Source organism: Schistocerca piceifrons, chromosome 1 (genome assembly GCF_021461385.2).
Source record: "Schistocerca piceifrons isolate TAMUIC-IGC-003096 chromosome 1, iqSchPice1.1, whole genome shotgun sequence".
NCBI classification, from domain to species: Eukaryota; Metazoa; Arthropoda; class Insecta; order Orthoptera; family Acrididae; genus Schistocerca; species Schistocerca piceifrons.
Genome location: NC_060138.1, coordinates 693668040 through 693691652, shown reverse-complemented (window position 1 = coordinate 693691652; position 23613 = coordinate 693668040). Strand labels below are relative to the sequence as shown.

At 46.0% G+C, this 23613-nt stretch overlaps 1 protein-coding gene across 1 annotated transcript in view; it reads left to right on the top strand.

Moving 5' to 3' along the window:
- Positions 1-3467: 3467 nt before the first annotated feature.
- LOC124768269 (serine protease 30-like) overlaps positions 3468-23613 on the top strand; it is a 73570-nt gene continuing 53424 nt past the window's right edge. The window contains exons 1-7 of the mRNA XM_047249155.1: positions 3468-3513; positions 5161-5259; positions 7133-7272; positions 9827-9924; positions 14990-15132; positions 15338-15531; positions 16750-16883. Of these exons, the coding sequence (XP_047105111.1) occupies positions 3468-3513; positions 5161-5259; positions 7133-7272; positions 9827-9924; positions 14990-15132; positions 15338-15531; positions 16750-16883 (854 nt within the window). The remainder of the gene's footprint in view (positions 3514-5160; positions 5260-7132; positions 7273-9826; positions 9925-14989; positions 15133-15337; positions 15532-16749; positions 16884-23613) is intronic.

The window sequence follows — 23613 nt, the reverse complement described above, 5'->3', positions numbered from 1 at the left end:
AGAAAATAATGACAGTCTGCTCTTAATTTAGGCAAGAGACATGATAAAGAGCTTAAACTTCGTTTTAAAGTAATAAGCCCAAAGGTTCATAACTTTCTGAGTCATAGATAGTCGTGTGCCAAAATGGTTTAGGAGACGATTTTTCTGTTGCTTTGATGCGAACTGCGGCATTTCCCAGAAATTCCTTTGAGTTGCCATCATATTACCTTCTACTCACAATACGTAAATGTACAATTTATAAATATCTTGGAATTTGCATCAAAGATTTGTTATCGGTAGGGTCGACCAGCACGCGAATCCCAGCATCCTTCGTGAATTCAAACACGAATCCCTGGATGAAAGACGGCGTTCTTTCCGCGAAATACTATTGAGAAAATTTAGAGAACCGACATTTGAAGCTGACTGCAGAACGATTCTGCTGCCGGCAACATACATTTTGCGTAAAGGTCACGGAGATAAGAGAAGAGAAATTAGTTCTCTTGCGAAGCAGTATAGGAAGTCGTTTTTCCCTTGCTCTGTTTGGGAGTGGACCAGGAAAGGAAATGAGCAGCAGAGGTACAAAGTATCGTGCGCCACGTACCATGTGCGGTGGCCCGTAGAGTATCTGTGAGGATGTAGAAGGAGATGCTACTATTTGGTGTCATTTCACCTTCACTGTTTGCAAGATTCTTTCCTGTGTAATAACTGCCTACAGTTTTGCAAACAACTGCTGTAAATATCTGTCTGAAATGTGGACCTGTCGTGATTGGAAGTCTACGATTTCATTCCAAGAAGAAACATTAATTTCATCTATAGATCGACGGAAACGAGGTCGCAGTTGCAATTTCTCAGTTTCAGAGAATAATTGAAATCTGACCACATTAAAGCTTACGAGGATAATTGAAATCTGACCACATTAAAACTGACGAGCTACGAAAGAGCAAGCTTCTATCTTGAGGCACACACCCTCTCAATATTTTTCTATGATTTGTGTCTGAGCGAGGAAGACCGTTCTTCCGAAACACGTCAGTTTTAATATGATCAGATTTCAGTGTGATTAAAAATATGAATGTGGTTAAACGAAACATTTTCTTAATTTAGTAAAATATCATTGAGACTTCATAATATAGCGTTTCATTACCAATATATCTTCATTGTGACGTATCTATCAACTATTATCGACTGTTGTCGTTATTAGAAGAGTAGCTTCAGTAAGATGTAATATTTGTTGTATCGTACACTTGTAATCAAAATGCCTTACCGTTATATATCCTGTTCGAGCATTAGCACTCATCTTAAAGTCTTTTATTTTTTGTGTAGGTGTTCTGTATAATAACTGCCATTCATAAATAATAATCAGCCACAATTGTCGGATTAGACTATGTAGGTTAACCAAAGATTCAGTAGCACTTAATAACGTAACAGCTGAAGTAAATTGAAGAATATGTTTACTAAGCCGGTTATGATGGCATAGTAATGAAGTTATTTCAGCATACTGAAGTTTTTCCACGACTGCTTGTATGAATTATTTTAATAGCAGAACGCCTTGCTCTGTTTGGGAGTGGAGTAGATGCAAGTGAGAAGACCTTTGTAAGGAAGCTTGCAGAGTGTCGCTATAGATGTAGATGTTAACACCCGAAATAACGTGAAGTCGTGTTGGTATGATAGTCCTCGTCCTGGAATGTAGGTAACAGTTTGGGAACGTTTTTGTTCCTGAGTAAACGTGTTTCATCAAACACCGTGAACTTGGCGAAAACGTACCCGCAGATTAAGCTTTTTATTGGTTACAGGGTTGGTGTGTTCAGAACGATCAGAATGACTGTTTGGAGACTTCAACCTACGTGATGTACTTTGCACATTTGTTAATATTATGGTCAAATTCTTTGCAATTTTTAAATTTACATTTCGAAAAATATAGAGAAAGAGTAAGTCACCAGTTTACAAGCCCTATAATGAGCAGAAATCGGCAGTATAGAAGGCATCGTTGTTGTACATCAGCTGAGTTGGTTGGTAAATTTTTCCAGGTTAATGATAACATGCTTCCTTGTCAGCTGCTTTGCAACGAACTGTTCTCGGGTTCAAGACCTTGTGTAGTTCCTGTGAGACTTTCCAAGGATCAAAATTACAAAGTAATCGAGCATGCTAAATAATAAATAAGGATCGACGATAGCATATACGGAAGACAACGAATAACAGGGTACGTGGAAAGAACTTGCAAAACAATGTGTAATACCACCAAAGAGTGACCGAAAGATGGAATATGTGTATTCACGGGAAAAAGTAGCAGCAGATCAAAATACAAAAAGAAAATCAGGTCATTGAGCTATTGTGCTCGCCACGGGAATTATAATGGCATTTTCTTAGCTGCTGTGAGATCTCATCGATATCTACTGGAACTCTTTGGTATCAACGACAGTACTATTTCTATCATTACTTTCGTAGTTTCTCCATTCAATAGTAAATGCAAGTCTGTCTTTATTTTGGTTCTATTGATGCGTTCCCAGTTTTACCGTGAAAGAATCTGTTTGTTCCCCACCTTGTGTTCTGCTTCCCACAGGTCACTTCTTGAAAGGTTGGAATCGATGGTTTGCTTCGGAAATCTAGATTCCACCATTCATTGCACAATAGTTTTGAACTGCTATTTCTTTGAACATCTCAGTATCTGATCCTATATATCCAGCAGCAACTTCTAACTGACTTAAATAACTCCATCCCAAACGTTCGTATTTTATACTTACACTCTGTCTTTTTCTTCTTGCTGCTTATGATAAACAATAGTTCCTTCTCTGCCGTTAACAAATTTTTGTACCTATGTTTCCAACAATGTTAATTTTAGGTGCCGCGCGGGATTAGCCGAACGGTCTTAGGGGCTGCAGTCATGGAGTGTGCGGCTGATCCCGGGGGAGGTTCGAGTCCTCCCTCGGGCATGGGGGTGTGTATGTTTGTCCTTAGGATAATTTAGGTTAAGTAGTGTGTAAGCTTAGGGATTTGTGACCCTAGCAGTTAAGTCCCATAACATTTCACACACATTTGAACATTTTTTGATTTTAGGTCACGTGGTATGCAAATATCTAATTTATTATTATTTGTCCTAATCGGTTGCCTCTCATTTCCTGAATCCACTTTTTTCAGCTATTGGCATGAATCGGGGTACGCACACCTTCGGTATTATGCTGTTGCTTGACCGAAATTTTGCAACTGCCCATTAACAGGTCTCAAGAACAACACATTCCATTTACATTTCGATGGTGAAAGATATGAACTAATGAAGAAATATTTATAGAAAAAGACTGGATTGTCGGTGTCGGCGAAATGTCATCTGCAATCTCAGAACTGTGACTCGTTATTAAGGTCTTCGATTTCATTAATTTCGCCATCCCTGGTTCCAAAGTACAAAAGAGGGCATCCTGCGCTTAGCAGGCCGGTATATAAGGTCCTGGAACGGCAGTACGCGGCATCCCTTCTTCAGAGTCAAATAGCCCAACACGATGAGGCAGACCGTCCTGGTGCTGGCGCTCGCGGCCTGCGTGTTCGGTGAGTGTTCCTGAAGCACGAGTGGATTTTATAGGCACCGAAAAATTTCGTATACGGTCATATGGCCAATATTCACATGCTTGATGATGCTTGTTACACGGCCATCTGGCCCCGTCCAAGGCATGTGCCTGTACCTAACGTTTCGCCTACTGATGCTGGTGACGCAACGTCGAAGATAGTAATTTCAAGTTAAGTAGCGCCAGCAGGCGGAACATTTGCACGCAGGCAAGCAACTGTTGGACCGTGACATCGTCAGACCGCTGCCTCCGATTACACAATTTTATCAAGATCTAATCGTTACCATGCTAGGGTGTGAAGAAATGACAAATTGGAAAGCACAAAAAAAAAAACTTCAGCAGAAAAGCGGAAGGATTGAAAGTACGCATATTGTGAGCCTTAGTGCCAAGCAAAGCAAACAGCGGCAAGTCTTCCCCACTAGAAGCACCACAACACAGGCCGGCTCGATTCCGCTGTCTTGGGCAACGGTCTGGCGACGCCACGACTTAACCGTCGCGTAGTTACGCATAAACAGTTGGGCATACTGAATGTGTGTTTCAAAATACTAATTGCGTCAGTATACCTTCTAATTATGTCACCAACACTAGGAGACGAAACATTAGTCACAGAAAGATGACTTAGGCCACGGAGTAATTTCCTTTTAAGAAATATCACGGAGATTTAATTACGTGTGTTGTTGGAACTAAAGCACTGAACTTTACTTTTTCGTGTCCGGAAACTACAATTTTTTTGCCCACTATTGGGCAATGTCCAATGCTTCTTTTTTAGCCAGCCATAGATCGTCGAGGGTGCATCTGTGGGGGCAGGCAGGGCATTGTAGAAGATGTTCCATGTCCTGTCGAGTGCCGCAGTCGCATTTGTCGTCATTTTCGTCGAGCAAACTCCATTTGATCGGATTAGATTTCACAGGAGCCACCCCAGTTCTGATGCGGTTAACCATTCTCCAGGTTTTCCAATCACCAGAAACGCCGCTTGGTGGGTCCTCTCTTAGTAGATAGTAGATGGGGGGCTCACCTAAGGCGCAGCTTAGGAAACGGCGTCTGGATTTGAGTCTGCTGGGGCCACACTCTAGGCCAAATATTGAGAGACGGGCATCAAAGGTTTGTTTTAGCTGCTCGGTATGTTCATGGGCTTTCCTACGTGAGTCAGGGTTTGTGAAACCTGCGGCCCTATGAAGATTTTCTATGGGGGTTGGTTTCATGCAACCTGTCACTATCCTGCATGTTTCATTCAAGCTAATATCTACCTTTTTTGCGTGGGCGGATCTACACCATACCGGGCAGGCATATTCGGCAGTTGAGAAGCACAAAGCTTGGGCTGAAGTTCTGACCACGGTAGGTTTGGCACCGCATTTGCTATTGGACAGTAAAGCACTGAAACTGCGTATAGACAAAGGACGATTTCTTATTCTATTCATTTGTGATTCAGTACCATCACACGAAACAAATTCCGCGGACACTTCGTTTGAGAATACATACGTATGTACCTAAAGACAAACAATTATCTCCATGTGACGCTTTCATCGTCGGCAGCACTTAACGTTTTGTCAGTTTCTTGTGTGTCATTAGAGACGGGTGAAGCGCCTCATCTCGCCGTAGAGTGTTCATTGTGGTGTTTGCTGTGTTCCAGCGGCTGAGCTGCCCGTCCGTCGCATCCCACACAGCGGTCCACAAAGGAGGTTCGGCCGGGTACACGGACGCATCGTCGGCGGCTCAGATGCCACCTTAGGTGAGTTACTGCACCCTACATACTCCCAAAGACAACTGTTCACCTTCGAGTACACCAACACGCCCCTACGAGATGTTCGCCAAGCAGCAAAAAAACATTGTCATGTAAATGACTGTCTAGTAACTGCACACTACTGGCCATTAAAATTGCTGCACCACGAAGATGACGTGCTACAGACGCGAAATTTAACCGACAGGAAGAAGATTCTGTGATATGCAAATGTTAGTTTTCGGAGCATTCACACAAGGTTGGCGCCGTTGGCGACGCCTACAACGTGCAGACATGAGGAAAGTTTCTAACCGATTTCTCATACACAAACAGCAGTTGACCGGCGTTGCCTGGTGAAACGTTGTTGTGTTGCCTTGTGTAAGTAGGATAAATATGTACCATCACTTTTCCGACTTTATAAAGGTCGGATTGTAGCCTATCGTGATTGCGGTTTATCGTATCGCGACATTGCTGCTCTCGTTGGTCGAGATCCAATAATTGTTTGCAGAATATGGAATCGGTGGGTTCGGGAGGGTAATACGGAACGCCGTGCTGGATCCCAACGGCCTCGTATCACTAGCAGTCGAGATGACAGACATCTTATCCGCATGGCTGTAACGGATCGTGCAACCACGTCTCGATCCTTGAGTCAACAGATGGGGACGTTTGCAAGACAAGAAGCACCTGCACGAACAGTTCAACGACGTTTGCAACAGCATGGACTATCAGCTCGGAGACTATGGCTGCAGTTACCCTGCACGTTGCAAAAATGGTTCAAATGGCTCTGAGCACTATGGGACTCAACTTTTGAGGTCATCAGTCCCCTAGAACTTAGAACTACTTAAACCTAACTAATCTAAGGACATCACACACATACATGCCCGAGGCAGGATTCGAACCTGCGACCGTTGCGGTCGCGCGGCTCCAGACTGTAGCACCTAGAACCGTTGACGCGGCATCACAGACAGGAGCGCCTGCGATGGTGTACTCAACGACGAACCTGGGTTCACGAATGGCAAACCGTCTTTGTTTCGGATGAATCCAGGTTCTGTTTACAGTATCATGATGGTAGCATCCGTCTTTGGCGACATCGCGGTGAACGCACATTGGAAGCGTGTATTCGTCATCGCCATACTGGCGCATCACCCGGCGTAATGGTATGGGGTGCCATTGGTTACACGTCTCGGTCACCTCTTGTTCGCATTGACGGCACTTTGAACAGTGGATGTTACATTTCAGATGTGTTACGACTCGTGGCTCTACCCTTCATTCGACGCCAGCGAAACCCTATATTTCAGCAGGATAATGCACGTCCTCATGTTGCAGGTCCTGTACGGGCCTTTCTGGATACAGAAAATGTTCGATTGCTGCCCTGACCAGCACATTCTCCAGATCTCTCACCAATTGAAAACGTCTGGCCAATGGTGGCCGAGCAACTAGCTCGTCACAATACGCCAGTCACTACTCTTGATGAACTGTGGTATCGTGTTGAAGCTGCATGAACAGCTGTACCTGTACACGCCATCCAAGCTCTGTTTGACTCAATACCCAGGCGTATCAAGGCCATTGTTACGGCCAGAGGTGGTTGTTCTGGGTACTGATTTTTCAGGATCTATGCACCTAAATTGCGTGAATATGTAATCACAAATCAGTTCTAGTATAATATATTTGTCCAATGAATACCCGTTTATCATCTGCATTTCTTCTTGGTGCAGCAATTTTAATGGCCAGTAGTGTATTTTGGCTATTTCGGTTAAGTTGACGCACTTTGATCAGCTCCTCATGAGGTTGTGACCCGTTGCATCCGCCATGTTTCACTCTGGTAGTGCCAGATGCCGTGCTTTGTAAGGATGTGTCGACTACAGCCGCTTTCTCCGCCTTGCAGGCCAGTTTCCGTACCAGGTGTCGCTGCAGTGGGTGATGTTCGGCATCGCCTCCCATACGTGCGGCGGCTCCATCGTGTCCGCCAGTGTTGTCGTCACGGCCGGACACTGCCTCGACCCGAAAGCCTTCGGATACTACGAGGTGAGCGGCTCGCACAGCGCTCAGCTGTCACAACTAGTCTGCCAATTCGGTCACGTAATCTCAAGCAAGAGAGAGAACAGCGAGCCATTCAAATGTTAACCTTTCATGGCTCATTATGAGCGTTTCCTGCATTATTAGCTGACAGAAGCGCAAAACACTTCACTCGAGAATGGATTTCCAAAAAGAAGAAGCGACTGATAGATGTGGACTTACTGCTAACTTCATTAAGCATCTGCTTAATGTCTCTATATTGGGCACCGACGCGGCTCCAGGATTAGGCTCCGGAGGAGGGCTCACAGTGTGCACTGGCACTGTCTCCACTTGATACCACCCTCACTTTCAACGTGAAACTGATGCCTAGGATTTAAACAATAATATTAACTATGGCATGTTTTAAATAAGTACGAAGGCTGCTTTTTTTCAACCTCCAATCAGTCGCAAAACGGAGAGAAATCAAGATCACAGTGATAATCGGAAACATGTTATTTGCAACATTTAGCTAATTTTCCAGCTATTTCTTTACACAGTCGCTGCTCCGACTTAGCTGTTTCTTGCAGCGTGGCACAGACATTCCAACACCTTCGTTTTACAAAAGTAGCCGCCTGTGCTTTCTGCCAATTCCTTACGCTGGTCTGCAGCTCGCTGTCTGTGCCCAAAATCCTGCCCTCACAGCCACTGGTTCATGACAGCGAAGAGATGAAAATCAGAGGGCTCCAAGTCAGGACTGTAGTATGCGGCCGAAAATTCTAATGAAAAACGATATTTATCACGGTTTCGTTACGTGAGGTGCATGAAATCAGGCGAAACGCCTCACCGTGCACTTTATTCTTGACGGGAGACACCATTGTTCTAGATATCTTCACATACATGCTGGGCGCTCAGAGGTAAAAAGTGCGACGTGAGCCAATAGACGAGCGCAACACATCTGCATAAAGCGTCGCTAGATTTTCACTTTAGTGTTAATTTCGCAACCGATCGAAAGTTGGAAAAAAAAATAGGGATCGTAAAATATTTACTTGTTTACATTGCTTATTAATACCGAGCGAGGTGGCGCAGTGGCTAGCACACTGGACTCGCATTCGGGAGGACGACGGTTCAATCCCGCGTTCGGCCATCCTGATTTAGGTTTTCCGTGATTTCCATAAATCGCCCCAGGCAAATGCCGGGATGGTTCCTTTGAAAGGGCACTGCCGGCTTCCTTCCCCGTCCTTCCCTAATCCGATGAGAGCGATCACCTCGCTGTCTGGTCTCCTCCCCCAAACAATCCAATCCAAAATACATCACCTTAACCTAACTCCCAAGAAATTGCAAGCAGACAAAAAAAAATTTTGTTCAAATAGTCCAAATGACTCTAAGCACTATGGGACTTAACATCTGAGGTCATCAGTCCCCTAGACTTAGAATTACTGAAACCTAAGTAACCTAAGGACATTACACACAGTCACGCCCGAGACAGGATTCGAACCTGCGACCATAGCAACAGCGCGTTTCCGGACTGAAGCGCCTAGAAGCGCTCGGTCGCAGCGACCGGCACATAATTTGGATAGGATTCATCTGAACACTTGGGATTTACATTTTCCATGGAATTGTTTACTTCCAACAAACTCTCACTACTCCGACAACGTCATAATCAGCACAATATAAAATCTAAGGGTGCAATCATCATTAGCAGTGTTTCACTTAGCAGTCCGTGTGCGAACGCTAGCCTAGTACAAAAGCTGTAGAGTAAATTAGAGGAACACGGGTTTATTCAGTTTGTTCTGCTTAAGATCGCAAAAAATCGTCTTTTCCTTTCTGTCCTGCGTTACGCAGTTTTCCTCTGGTTTACCGGTTCTACCTGTGGACTGACAAACTGTGTCGGATTTTCTGTTGCAATAATCTATGGTCAGGTCATGAATAGGCCATTTTTCCTGGCCTGGCTACGGAATCAAGGGTCCGCTTTGTCAAATATAGTTTCTGATTTTATACACTTCCTTGCGATTTTCGAAATTCCTCGTTCTCATGATACTTTACTCTAAGTAAGTTGGCTAAGAAATTTGCAAACTAGTGTATACAAAACTATTACATCGATTCATTTGGGTTGGGGGTGGGCGAGCGGGAAGGGGGGTTTGGGAGGGATGTTTTGATCTCAATAACATTACCCTCCCTGGGTCCAGACTTGACTGGATAGTCGTCACGCAGTTAATTCTTTACTCGTCAGTGAAAAGCGTCCTGATCATTTTTGTTTTACCTGTGGTAATAAAAGGGCGTCGATTAACTTCTCTGGTTATCTAGCTGTAGCAAGTCCCACGTTAAACCCTAAAATGTAACTGTTGTCTTTTCGGTGTAGAGTGTGAGCCGATGTTCATGGCAGTGACACTGCCAATTTGTCTTTGTGTCACCTGCTTGTTCGTTGAGCAAACGAATTTCACATAGTTGCTCAGAAGACAGATATGTTTCAGATAGGTTCCCAGAAATTTGGTGTAGTCAGTATTTTCGAAAATAATGACAGCTAAAACTCTTGTAAGAAATGGGAAGAGCTCTCTGTGATGGTGTATTGTGTTGTGTGTTTCAGGTCGTGGCTGGTATCAACTACCTGACGAATGACTCGGCCATCGAGCAGAGGGTGCAAGTGGCCCAGCAGATAAGGCATCCATTCTACCAGGAAGATTTGTAAGTGATACAGACACTTTGCATTCGGCGTGTTCGAAACTTGTAACAGCTTTAGTAACGTGTCGCCAATGATTACACACACGTTCTCTTTTATTGAGGTTTGATTGACAGGTATTACCAACGTCTGTTACCAATTGCTGCACACTGAAGTAGGTCATGAGGAAAATACAACTACGATCGGTGTCAATGAAAAAGTTGAAAACGTATCATGAGATATTTGAAATTTTCTTCCAGTGTTTGGATGGACGCTTGAGAGGTGGCATGAGCCCCCTCTCATATTTCTATCTTACGATTCTCCTCTCTAATTGCATGCGGTGGAAAGTTGCTATTCCTTCACACGCGGACTTCCCACGCAGCGTCTCTCGTCACCCGGGTGGTCCGGTGACAGGCGGGCTCTGCTGATCTGGAAAGCTTTAAGCCGACGGGTGTGAGGAAGTCGAGTGAATGCTTTGCAGACACCGACATTGTCAAGTGGCTCGCCCGCAGAGCCTGAAGTAGCGGCTGGGCTAGAGGTTCCGTTACTTCGCAGAAACTTAGCGAAAACACTTTCTGGCGGGCTACCAGCGAGGCGTGGGAATGACTTGTGTACCCAGGCAGCTGTGGCGGGAAAATTCCCGCACTTTCTGCAAAATAGTAACTGTGATTGGCTTGCTCAGGGCATAGCTCCGTGACGTAGCAAGATCGGCACAGAAATTGGCGCCAAGGATCTCCATTGGTGGAATGGTAGCGTTCCGGCAATGGAGTGGAATTTTCCGCCGGTTTTCGAGTTGCTGATTGGAACGTTTAACCACGGCCACTGTCGTGGGGGCGGGAATGTTCTGTGTTCGGTTTTTGGTACGGGTGCTCTTGTGAGTAGTTGGCTCTCGCCTTTCGGTCGAGGACGTCGAAGCAACCAGCCAACGGCTCCGGTACGGCAGATCGTGTCCTAGGAGTCAAGAAGTCGGTTTGGTAATGTATGTCCGCAGCACCGGCAGATAGGGATTTTCCTAGGTGGCAATCAGAGCTCAGCAGAGCGCGCCTGTTCGTCTTTTTTTCTAACTTTGTTCTGTCTTGGGTAGCAGCAATTAATGTTGGGTTGGCTATGTGTTTTCTCTAAGAATTGAGTTGCTAGGAATTGGCTGCACATACCACTTCGTCATAATCCTCACAATCTAGTTTAGGGACAACTTCACATTCACAGCGTTTGTTTAAGTATCCAATTAGAGCCAATTTGATGTATTGTTAATGTTTCATGTGTTGTTGTTTATTATTTTGTGTTTAGTCTTAATAAATCATATTGTTATTTTGGACAGAACTTTCATTCTGTTAATAGGTAGAGCAACCCCATCATTCCTCACTATGTTAATGAAACCTTCGTTTAATTAACTTATTTATCAAATTAAATTATTGCAGGTGCCAAACTCTCTTCTACTCCACTGGCAGGATTGATTAGAGTCAGTTCGCGTATTTTTTTTATCCTTGTGCAACAGGAAAAGATGGAGTTAGAATAGGGGGGGCTTAGAGCATCATGTACATATGTAATTTCTCTAAGAATTGAGTGTTGAAAAAAACACTGCTAGCCCCGGCACCTCGCACGCTAACGACGAGATCTCTGGAATATAATTATACTTAAATATCGACATCTGAGCTGTTTGATAATGCAGAGCATGTGTGACGAATGTTTACTATTCTGTTCTTATGAGCCTTGACTAGCTTGCGTTCTTAACTTAAGAATGTGATAAAGGAATACTCCTGAAAGCGAAAATCTGTTCTGTACTATAAAGCAACTACATTAGTTTCATGTGTTTAAAATTGGTGTCATTTTACGTACAAAAAGAACAGCAGTGGACTATGTAGTGAACCCTGCCTAGCACCAATAGTTAACTCCTCTTATTGACAAAATAACATATTATGAAAACTGCCTGGAGTTTTTAACATGAATGCTTCCCATTAGTTAAATTTTAAGTTAAAGAAGTGCGCATTGTCTCTTGACAAACATAAATTTTAAGTTTCTCTGTGGTACGATTACCACAGATAAAGGTCATATCCACATCACAAATAGTTGTAGTGTGTGGAATTTAATCATTAAAATATTTTAATACTGATCTGTGATATCGTAGAAGGTATGATCAGTGGCAAATCTCTTCTAGAACCGAAACTCTGAGAGAGGTACACTGCTCTAAACTGTCAAAAGCCCGAATAACCGTATTTAGCAGCGAGGACGGCTGCGAGACGTGCACGAGGGGAGTCACTGAGGTTCTGAAAGTTACCGACAGGGATTTGGAGGCATGCCGACTCCACTGCCGTGATCAGCTGCGCTATGTTTCTTGCCTGAGGACATCCTGGCGCGAACGGCCTATAGAGGAGGTACCACAGATCCGGGTAGCTTGGTAGACTGCAAGTTGCGTGAAACGTTACATTGTCCTTCTAGTAGATGCTATCGTACCGAGGAAAAATAAACTGCATGTAGGATCGACATGGTCTATAAGCATAGATGGATATACACTGACCCATTGTACTATACGGAATGACGAGATCATCCAGTAAATGGTAAGACATCATTTCGCAGACCACGCTCCTTCCTCCGGCCTGAACCCTTCGGACGATTGTTGCAGGGACTTAGCTTTCAGACGTTTCACGCCGTACACGCCAAGGGCCATCTGTCTGATGGAGCATAAAACGTGATTCATCTGGAAAGTTCACCTGTCACCCCTCAGTGGATGTCCAGTTGCCGTAATGGCGTGCGTATTCCAGCCTTCGTCTCCCATTAACAGCAGTCAGCATAAATGCATGAATCAGGTGTCTGCTGCTTCAGTTTGACCCGAAAGCCAATGGTAATGCTCTTTTGGACGTCAGATGAATCGCTCCGTTTCCGCATCACGGCAACAACTGCACTATTTTCAGTATCCTCGTGACACGCTCCATATACCCTCCACTGCTAGTGGTGCCACTTGCTGTCTGCGAATGGTTATTGCACGTTGACGCAGAATAGTGGCGTTGATCCATTAATGTGAGTGGACCGTGTATTTTCAGCAGTGTTCAACCAATCTGAAGAACACATTTTGCAAAACTTTTGAGGAACATGGTAATCATGAGCGGGTAGATCGCTATTTGTATCTATCCAAATATGTCTCTATTGTTATGGTTTCTGGACCACTTGTTAGCAGCAGACACAGTGGCTGCGCCAAGGACTGAGATGGCGTGGAGTATTACAATTATTTATTGAACTTTCTTTACAATTTTTCCTTCGTCGTCGCTGCCCAGCCCTGCGGATCCCTCCGCCTGGCTGCTGTTGTGTAGATTCTCCGACAATGCGCGCAACGCGCGCCGCTGACCGCACTCGGGAGCTTCAGGCCTCCAGTGCTCCGCTGAAGCCAGGATGCCCTGTGGTTGAGATGAACTCGTCGCCTCTCGGCGCCCCCAGTACAGGCATGCCTACGGAGCCGCGACGCCGTGGGGCCAGCTGCTGACGCCTGCTGCGCCGGTGGCTGGGAAGCCGTCAGTCGCGATGTCCGCGAGGTGCCGTCTTGGACGGACCGTGCACCATTGGGGCCGGGTTGCCGTGAAGTCCGGGCGTCAGTCCCCAGCGGCGCCTGTGACCGAGACCGCGCTGCGGCCGGTCCTGCTGGAAGTTCTCGCTGTAGTTAGTCAGCCATGGTGCCGACCGAACTCGGCCCGACCTCCAGAGCTGAAGTTGACATCTGGCGGCGAACGGATGATTCCTGTGAGCTGGAACACACTTCGGGAATCGTCACCTACGAAGATTGAATATTCGGACACGGACCACGTCCGTCCTCAGATCTGAGCTGCTTCCTAATGGCTTCTGTCTGTTGCTGCCTGCGCTCCACTATTTATATCCGGCAGGAGGACGTTTTTTACTCTCGGTGGTAACTTTTTGTTATTACTCCCGCAGTATATTGCAGCATAACTAGCGTGCTGGCCTCACATCCCCTTACTCAACACTCCCCAGGCTTCGCTCAGCGCTCGGTCTGTGTGCGCCCTTGCATCAATCTGTTTGTAGACTGCTGCTGTCAGCAAGGCTATCTGTGCCACGCTTACTTCGCAATGTCTCGGTCGCCGGCTGCCTCTGTTTTGCCATTCTCCACTGTGTGAAGCAATGCTTACTAATGTGGCCGCAACACTATTAATATCTATACCAATGTGGTCCTAAAAAAGGGAAGCATGCCTGGAAGAATTTCTTTCCAACATAATGTGTTACATATTTCGACGTTTTAACATTTTTCTTGGCAGAGTACTAACCTCTATTGTAATATTTACTTTAAAGACAGTCAGTTATACTGTTTATTCCCCTGAAAATGTTGGGAATTCTTCGAATAGACTGAATGCTTGTGTACTCATTCTTATAAATACCGCGCTATTTAATTGGAGCTGAATACACGAAGTAATGTGACAAGTAGCATTTGATCAGAATAAAACTGGGTACCGAACTGAGACTCGAACTCAGGTCCTTGGCCTTACGCGGGCAACTGCCCTGCCGACTGAGCTACCCAAGCACGATTCACGATCCGTCCTCTCAGCTTCAATTCTGCCAGTACGTCGTCTCCTACCTTCCAAATTTCACAAAAGCTCTCCTGAGAACCAGTCCCGAGTTCGAGTCTCGGTTCTGCACACAGTTTTAATCCGCCAGGAAGTTTCACATCAGCGCACACTCCGCTGCAGAGTGAAGGTATCATTCCAGCATTTGATCAGTTTCATTGACTAATAAGTCGACATTATCCTTACTGACTTCCTTGGTAATTTGATGATGACTTGGACTCTGTAGTTTTAGTATGTTAAAATAAGTATACAAGTATCTTTCATTCTTCTGATGAATTTGGCTCTCTGTGGTAGCGACAGAACAACAACAATGGTCATTGATTTAACCTGTTAATAACGTGGGTATTAGTGCACTGTGAAGATGGTCGTTCCGTCTTTCAGCACACAGGGACAATGTTTGTGGTAGACCTCTCTGGCTAGAAGTTAGATGTCTGTATGGACTGAGGCACAGATATATGCAACTTTACCAACACTACTTTTTCAAAATGAATATGGATGTTAAGGTACTCTGATGTTGTTTGTTCTACAGTAACGTCGCAATCAACGACGTCGCCATCTTCCAGCTGAGACCAGTTTATCCCTGGGCGGCAACGTACAGGCCATACCGCTGCCTACCGCTGGATCCGTCCCAAGTGGTGAGTCAATTAACACTGACAGGTGTTCTTTTCATGGGTACCTGTCTCTAGACTGGTGTCACTACCAGCAACTTATGATTGTTTTACTCATTGTGTCAGTACTTTTACTGACCACTAATTGTTTTCTTCACATGATATGAACTTTTCTTTCGGTTTGCACTACTGGTAATTCAGATTACACTGAAACCCCTCGTACAGCCACACAGTCCAGTGCTTCCAGCTAGACCTGACTTTCCTTGCAGCTGGATCGTCGGCGACGCTGTCTGGCTGGGGCAGCACCAGCACCGGCCTTCTTCCGCACATGCCCGACATCCTGCAGTGGGTCGACGTCACCGTCATCAGCAACACGGAGTGCGCGCAACTGGTGCCCGACAGCCCGGTCAACGACAACAACTTCTGCACCGGCCCCGTCGACGGAAGCATCTTCGCTTGCACGGTACACGGCTACCAGAATTGTCTGTTCTGATGGGGCAGCCTGTTGTTAAGTCACTTGAACAGTGCTGGATGAGGTACCTTGTACATCTGTCGAGAACATAAGAAGGCACTCGTTTATCTTAAATCGCCAAACGGGAAGGATTCGAGTTTCAGTTATCTGAAATGTCTAGGGCTGTCTTGTGGGTTTGTTTATACAAGGAAATATGAGGTAGATTGTCCCACAATCGGTCAGTCATGTTCCGGCTTCAGATGCAATGAAATAAACAGACTGAGTTCGAGGTTAATGGGTATGTCCCAAACTCACGGAATTTCTTGGTGCAACCAATACCGCAACAGATGAAACACATGTAACCATAAGATCACTAGACAAACTATTGGTGTCCCACTTTAGGTTGTGTAGAACTAGTTCCATGGCGTCATATGACCTTCCAGCATTAAAGTGAGCCAGTAAAAAGGCGTGTGATTGCCAGACGGTTGGTATGGAATCACCGCAATAAAATGGTTCGATGTTGAGAATGACAGAAAGAACTGCCATATTTGGACGTGACTATGACTAAACGATGAAAAAAATGGTTCAAATGGCTCTGAGCACTATGGGACTTAACAGCGAAGGTCATCATTCCCCCAGAACTTAGAACTAATGAAACCTAACTAACCTAAGGACATCACACACATCCATGCCCGAGGCAGGATTCGAACCTGCGACCGTAGCAGTCGCTCGGCTCCAGACTGCAGCGCCTAGAACCGCATGGCCACTCCTGCCGGTACACCTTCATGGTGAGTATGGTGTGGACACTCCCATTTTCCAAGATGACAATGTTCGCAGGTCTGCAGGCATAAGTTCCTGCTCTGACGAACACCTTGGCAGTCTGTCGAACCTCGAGTGGCCTCGCACAAAGTTTCTGAGACTATCTGGAACAGCAAGTGAAAAGTAACCATCAACATCCTTGCAAGTTATTTGCTCTACTGGATGTTATCATGAATGAGTAACTTGCGTTGGATGTAGCTTACCTTAGGAAACCTATAGAACTGAGTCCACATCGAAGCTAGAGTCAGTGTTACATGATACTAGCGTCTTGTCTCCTGGTGATGACTAAGTTTTTGTCCAGATCCACTGACAATTGAAGAATTTATATTGATGCAGTAGTGTAGTGTTCTGGGCAGCCCTTTGGTGTACCTGTGACACTGTGTTTGTTGACTGTGTGATCTGGTTGTGCAGGGCGCCTCTGGCGGTCCGTTGGTCCAGGATGGCACCCTCATCGGAATCGTCTCGTGGGGAATATGGCCCTGTGCAACTGTGGGCGCCCCCTCCGTCTTCACCTGGGTGGCCGCCTTCACGGACTTCATCAACCAGTACATTTAGGAACATCACGTACATGTAATCTGATTTGAGACTGGAGTAATAAAGATACTTCATCAAAAATCTCTATACATCCTGAATTATACTACAGTATTAATCCATTACCGTCAGTGACTGACATTATCAGAGACTAAAGCTTACAGTTCTGAAATGTATCCGACCACATACCTTTTCAGAATAATCGCAGTTGTTTCGTTAGAATGAATGCTGATATATCGAGTCATGATGTGTTGTATTTTTTTGTGGTTCTCTATTTCAAATTCTAAAGGTGGCAAGGGTAAAATACAGGGCTCTAAAGGATATTTACAATTTGTACAGAAACCAGATGACAGTTATAAGAGTCGAGGGGCATGAAAGGGAAGCAGTGGTTGGGAAGGGAGTGAGACAGGGTTGTAGCCTCTCCCCGATGTTATTCAATCTGGATATTGAGCAATCAGTAAAGGAAACAAAAGAAAAATTCGGAGTAGGTATTAAAATCCATGGAGAAGAAATAAAAACTTTGAGGTTCGCCGATGACATTGTAATTCTGCCAGAGACAGCAAAGGACTTGGAAGAGCAGTTGAATGGAATGGACAGTGTCTTGAAAGGAGGATAGAAGATGAACATCAACAAAAGCAAAACGAGGCTAATGGAATGTCTCAGGACTGAAGACCACAACAACATATTTTCATTGGAGTTACAAATAAATTTTGGCCTCGAAAAACCTGGAAAGCAATTAGTACGGTAGTAATACTTTGGCAAGAGTCTGACACGTATGTACTTCGAAACTGGAAGTATAAATTTGTATTGCTTCAGTATTTCTATTTCTGCGTGATAATTCAACAGTTCAGACTTATGCGTTGGCAGGGTGTGCACACAACCTTCACACCATTACCCTATTGTTGCACTTAAGAATAGTAAGTGGCAAAAATGAATACCTAAACCTTTCAGTTCTAGCTCTGATTTCTCTTATATTATCAGGATGGTAATTTCTTCTAGTTTATGTGTGACCTGGAGTAACATCTGGAGGAGAAAGCTGGTGATCCAAATATCGTGAAAATACACTCCTGGAAATTGAAATAAGAACACCGTGAATTCATTGTCCCAGGAAGGGGAAACTTTATCGACACACTCCTGGGGTCAGATACATCACATGATCACACTGACAGAACCACAGGCACATAGACACAGGCAACAGAGCATGCACAATGTCGGCACTAGTACAGTGTATATCCACCTTTCGCAGCAATGCAGGCTGCTATTCTCCCATGGAAACGATCGTAGAGATGCTGGATGTAGTCCTGTGGAACGGCTTGCCATGCCATTTCCACCTGGCGCCTCAGTTGGACCAGCGTTCGTGCTGGACGTGCAGACCGCGTGAGACGACGCTTCATCCAGTCCCAAACATGCTCAATGGGGGACAGATCCGGAGATCTTGCTGGCCAGGGTAGTTGACTTACACCTTCTAGAGCACGTTGGGTGGCACGGGATACATGCGGACGTGCATTGTCCTGTTGGAACAGCAAGTTCCCTTGCCGGTCTAGCAATGGTAGAACGATGAGTTCGATGACAGTTTGGATGTACCGTGCACTATTCAGTGTCCCCTCGACGATCACCAGTGGTGTACGGCCAGTGTAGGAGATCGCTCCCCACACCATGATGCCGGGTGTTGGCCCTGTGTGCCTCGGTCGTATGCAGTCCTGATTGTGGCGCTCACCTGCACGGCACCAAACACGCATACGACCATCATTGGCACCAAGGCAGAAGCGACTCTCATCGCTGAAGACGACACGTCTCCATTCGTCCCTCCATTCACGCCTGTTGCGACACCACTGGAGGCGGGCTGCACGATGTTGGGGCGTGAGCGGAAGACGGCCTAACGGTGTGCGGGACCGTAGCCCAGCTTCATGGAGACGGTTGCGAATGGTCCTCGCCGATACCCCAGGAGCAACAGTGTCCCTAATTTGCTGGGAAGTGGCGGTGCGGTCCCCTACGGCACTGCGTAGGATCCTACGGTCTTGGCGTGCATCCGTGCGTCGCTGCGGTCCGGTCCCAGGTCGACGGGCACGTGCACCTTCCGCCGACCACTGGCGACAACATCGATGTACTGTGGAGACCTCACGCCCCACGTGTTGAGCAATTCGGCGGTACGTCCACCCGGCCTCCCGCATGCCCACTATACGCCCTCGCTCAAAGTCCGTCAACTGCACATACGGTTCACATCCACGCTGTCGCGGCATGCTACCAGTGTTAAAGACTGCGATGGAGCTCCGTATGCCACGGCAAACTGGCTGACACTGACGGCGGCGGTGCACAAATGCTGCGCAGCTAGCGCCATTCGACGGCCAACACCGCGGTTCCTGGTGTGTCCGCTGTGCCGTGCGTGTGATCATTGCTTGTACAGCCCTCTCGCAGTGTCCGGAGCAAGTATGGTGGGTCTGACACACCGGTGTCAATGTGTTCTTTTTTCCATTTCCAGGAGTGTATATCGCACAACGATATTGCCTCTGTATACACTACTGGCCATTAAAATTGCTACGCTACGAAGATGACTTGCTACAGACGCGAAATTTAACCGACAGGAAGAAGATGGTATGAGATGCAAATGATTAGCTTTTCAGAGCACTCACATAAGGTTGGCGCCGTTGGCGACACCTACAACGTGTTGACGTGAGGAAAGTTTCCAACCGATTTCTCATACACAAACAGCAGTTGACCGGCGTTGCCTGGTGGAACGTTGTTGTGATGCCTCGTGTAAGGAGGAGAAATGCGTACCATCACGTTTCCGACTTTGATAAAGGTCGGATTGTAGCCTATCGCGATTGCGGTTTATCGTTTCGCGACATTGCTGCTCGCGATGGTCGAGATCCAATGACTGTTAGCAGAATATGGAATCAGTGGGATCAGGAGGGTAATATGGAACGCTGTGCTGGATCCCAACGGCCTCGTATTCAATAGCAGTCGAGATGACAGGCATCTTATCCGCATGGCTGTAACGGATCGTGTAGCGACGTCTCGATCACTGAGTCAACAGATGGGGACGTTTGCAAGACAACAATCATCTGCACGAACAGTTCGACGATGTTTGCAGCAGCATGGACTATCAACTCGGGGGCCATGGCTGCGGTTACCCTTGACGCTGCATCACAGACAGGAGTGCCTGCGATGGTGTATTCAACGACGAACCTGGATACACGAATGGCAAAACGTCATTTTTTCGGATGAATCCAGGTTCTGTTTATAACATCATGATGGTCGCATCCGTGTTTGGCGACATCGCGGTGAACGGACATTGGAAGCGTGTACTTGTCATCGCCATACAGGCGTATCACCCGGCGTGATGGTATGGGGTACCATTGGTTACACGTCTCGGTCACCTCTCGTTCGCATTGACGGCCCTTTGAACAGAGGACGTTACATTTCAGATGAGTTACGACCCGTGGCTCTACCCTTCATTCGATCCCTGTGAAACCCTACATTTCAGCAGGATAATGCACGACCGCATGTTTGCAGGTCCTGTACGGGCCTTTGTGGATACAGAAAATGTTCGACTGTTGCCCTGGCCAGCACATTCTCCAGATCTCTCACCTATTGAAAACGTCTGGTCAATGGTGTCGGGGCAACTGGCTCGTCACAATACGCCAGTCACTACTCTTGTACCTGTGCACGCCATCGAAGCTCTGTTTGACTCAATGCCCAGGCGAGATGGTTGTTCTGGGTACTGATTTCTCAGGATCTATGCACCCAAATTGCGTGAAAATGTAATCACCTCTCAGTTCTAGTATAATATATTTGTCCAATGAATACGCGTTTATCATCTGTATTTCTACTTGGTGTAGCAATTTTAATGGCCAGTACTGTATATTGATATGCATATGAGAACTGTTTATCAAATCTCTACAAAGTTCAGAGTAGTGAAGGAGTCACGAACCTAATTTTTATACACTGAGTGCCTTCGTAGCTGAGTAATCATCGCGGACGTCTGCTATGCGGAGGGCCCGGGTTCGCTTCTCGGTACAACCGTGGATTTTTCCTTGGTGGAAGGACTGGGAGGGGGTACATTCAGCCTGGTGATGTGAAATGAGGAGCTGTCTGACCGTTTAGTAGCGGCTCCATGTCAGGAAAACTGGCAACGGCCTGGCGAGCGGTATGCTGACCCCACGTCCCTCCATACCGAGTCAAAGATGCCACTGGCAGAGAATGACACGGCGGTCGGTCGGTACCTATGAACGGAGTTTGTGTTTATATTATGCAGCTTACAGTACTATGTATTCTTTAGCATTCTTGTATAATGTAGAACTTCAGCAGTTACAGATCCTTAACAGATATTAAGTGTTCGTGGGTTGAATAAAAAGTAGTAGCAACACGGTTATAATACCTGCCAGACTTTTATTGACAGACGTTGACTGTATTACATGCCCTCAGTATAATGGCCCCACATCCCGATCGCTTTTCTCCACAGAGATGAAAGGCGTCGTACACTGTCAGCGTGTCCATCTGTGCCGATGTCTCGCCAGGACCGATCTACGTCACAGATTATGTCTTCTCTTGTGTTGTAGCGTGTGCCACGAAGAGGTTTCTTCATTTCTGCGAACGGGTTGTAATCCTACTGATTCGCATCGGGTGAATACGATGGATGACCCAGTACCCCCACCCCCACGTATGCAGGAGCTCCTGCACAGGGTTCGCACTGTGGCATCGTATATTGTCATAAAGGATGATGGGACACAGTGTCAGAAGGAAACATTGTTGTGCGCTTCAAACACTTGTCACTTCAATCATGATCCACGTTGTTCGTTTTCACTTGTCACTTCAATCATGATCCACGTTGTTCGTTTTTCCTAAACACGCTGTTACGTGGCTTGAACTGACACAAGTCCAGCTTACGGGCTTTCAAACATTTAACAAAGTGAACCCGTGCATAAGTACTGGTCCTACACTCAAATTCACATCTTTACATCGAGATTTATGTTTTTTTTTTATTTTGCCAAATTGCTTAAATCGAACGCCGGGACGGCTTCCTGGAAAAGACAATCCAAGTTTTCTTACTCATCCTTTCATATTCCAAGCTTGGGTACCGTTTCTGAAGATTTCATCGTAAAAACGGACGTCAGATCGGGATGTTAACGTGTTCATTTCTTCGAAACGTTAAATTCGGCAAGGACGATGTAGAAGTATGTGGCTGAAGTAAGGGCAAACAGTTGGTCAGTGTTAAGTATCTATCTAGTAATATAGATAAATATGAGCGAGTCTTTCACTTCTGTACGAAGACAGTTAGGGGACTTCTTATAAACCTGTGATTAATCTCTCTGTATCTTTTGAGGCCTTTGGAATACACACTAAAGAGCCAAAGAAACTGGTACACGTGCCTAATATCATGTAGGGCCCCCGCGAGCATGCAGAAGTGCCGCAACACGAGGTGGCATGGACTCGACAAAAAGTTGAAGTAGTGCTGGAGGGTAACTGACACCATGAATCCTGCAGGGCTGTCCATAAATCCGAGAGCGTACGAGGGGGTGGCGACCTCTTCTGAATAGCACGTTGCAAGCCATTCCACCTACGCTCAACAATGTTCATGTCTGAAGAGTTAGGTGGCCAGCGGAAGTGTTTAAACTCAGAAGAATGTTCTTGGATCCACTCTGTAGCCATTCTGGACGTTTGTGGTGTTGCATTGTCCTGTTGGAATTGCTGAAGTCCGCCGGAGTGCATAATGGACTTGAATGGATACAAGTGACCAAACAGGATGCTTATATACGTGTCACCTGTCAGAGTCGTATTTAACGTATCAGGGGTCCCATATCATTCGAACTGCCCACGCTTCACGCAATTACAGAGCATCTACTAGCTTCAACAATCCCCTGCTGACTTGCAGATCCTGGCCGGCCGAAGTGGCCGTGCGGTTAAAGGCGCTGCAGTCTGGAACCGCAAGACCTCTACGGTCGCAGGTTCGAATCCTGCCTAGGGCATGGATGTTTGTGATGTCCTTAGGTTAGTTAGGTTTAACTAGTTCTAAGTTCTAGGGGACTAATGACCTCAGCAGTTGAGTCCCATAGTGCTCAGAGCCATTTGAACCATTTGAACTTGCAGATCCGTGGATTCATGAGGTTGTCTCCATACCCATACAGGTCCATCCACTCGATACCGTTTGAAACGAGACTCGTCCGACCAGGCAACTTGTTTATAGTCATCAACAGCCCAATGTTGGTGTTGAAAGGTGCAGGCGAGGTGTAAAGCCTCGTGTCATGCAGTCATCAAGGATACACGAGTGGGCCTTCGGCTCTGAAAACCCATATCGATGATGTTTCTTTGAATAGTTCGGACGCTGACACTTGTTGAGGACCAAGCACTGAAATCTGCAGCAGTTTGCGGAAGGGCTGCAATCTGTCATGTTGAACGATTCTCTTCAGTCGTCGTTGGTCCCGTTCTTGCAGGATCTTTCTCCGGGGGCAGCGATCTCGTAGATTTGATGTTTTGCCGAATTTTGGATATTCAAGGTACACTCGTGACATGGTAGTACGGGAAAATCATCATTTCATCGCTACCTCGGAGATACTGTGTCCCATCGCTCGTGCGCCGACTATAGCACCACGTTCAAACTTACTTAAATCTTGATAAGCTGCTATTGCAGGAGCTGTAAACGATGTAACAACTGCACCAGATTGTTGTTGTCTTACATAGGCGTTGCTGACATCAGTGCGATATTCTGCCTGTTTACATATCTCTATATCTGAATAAGCATGCTTG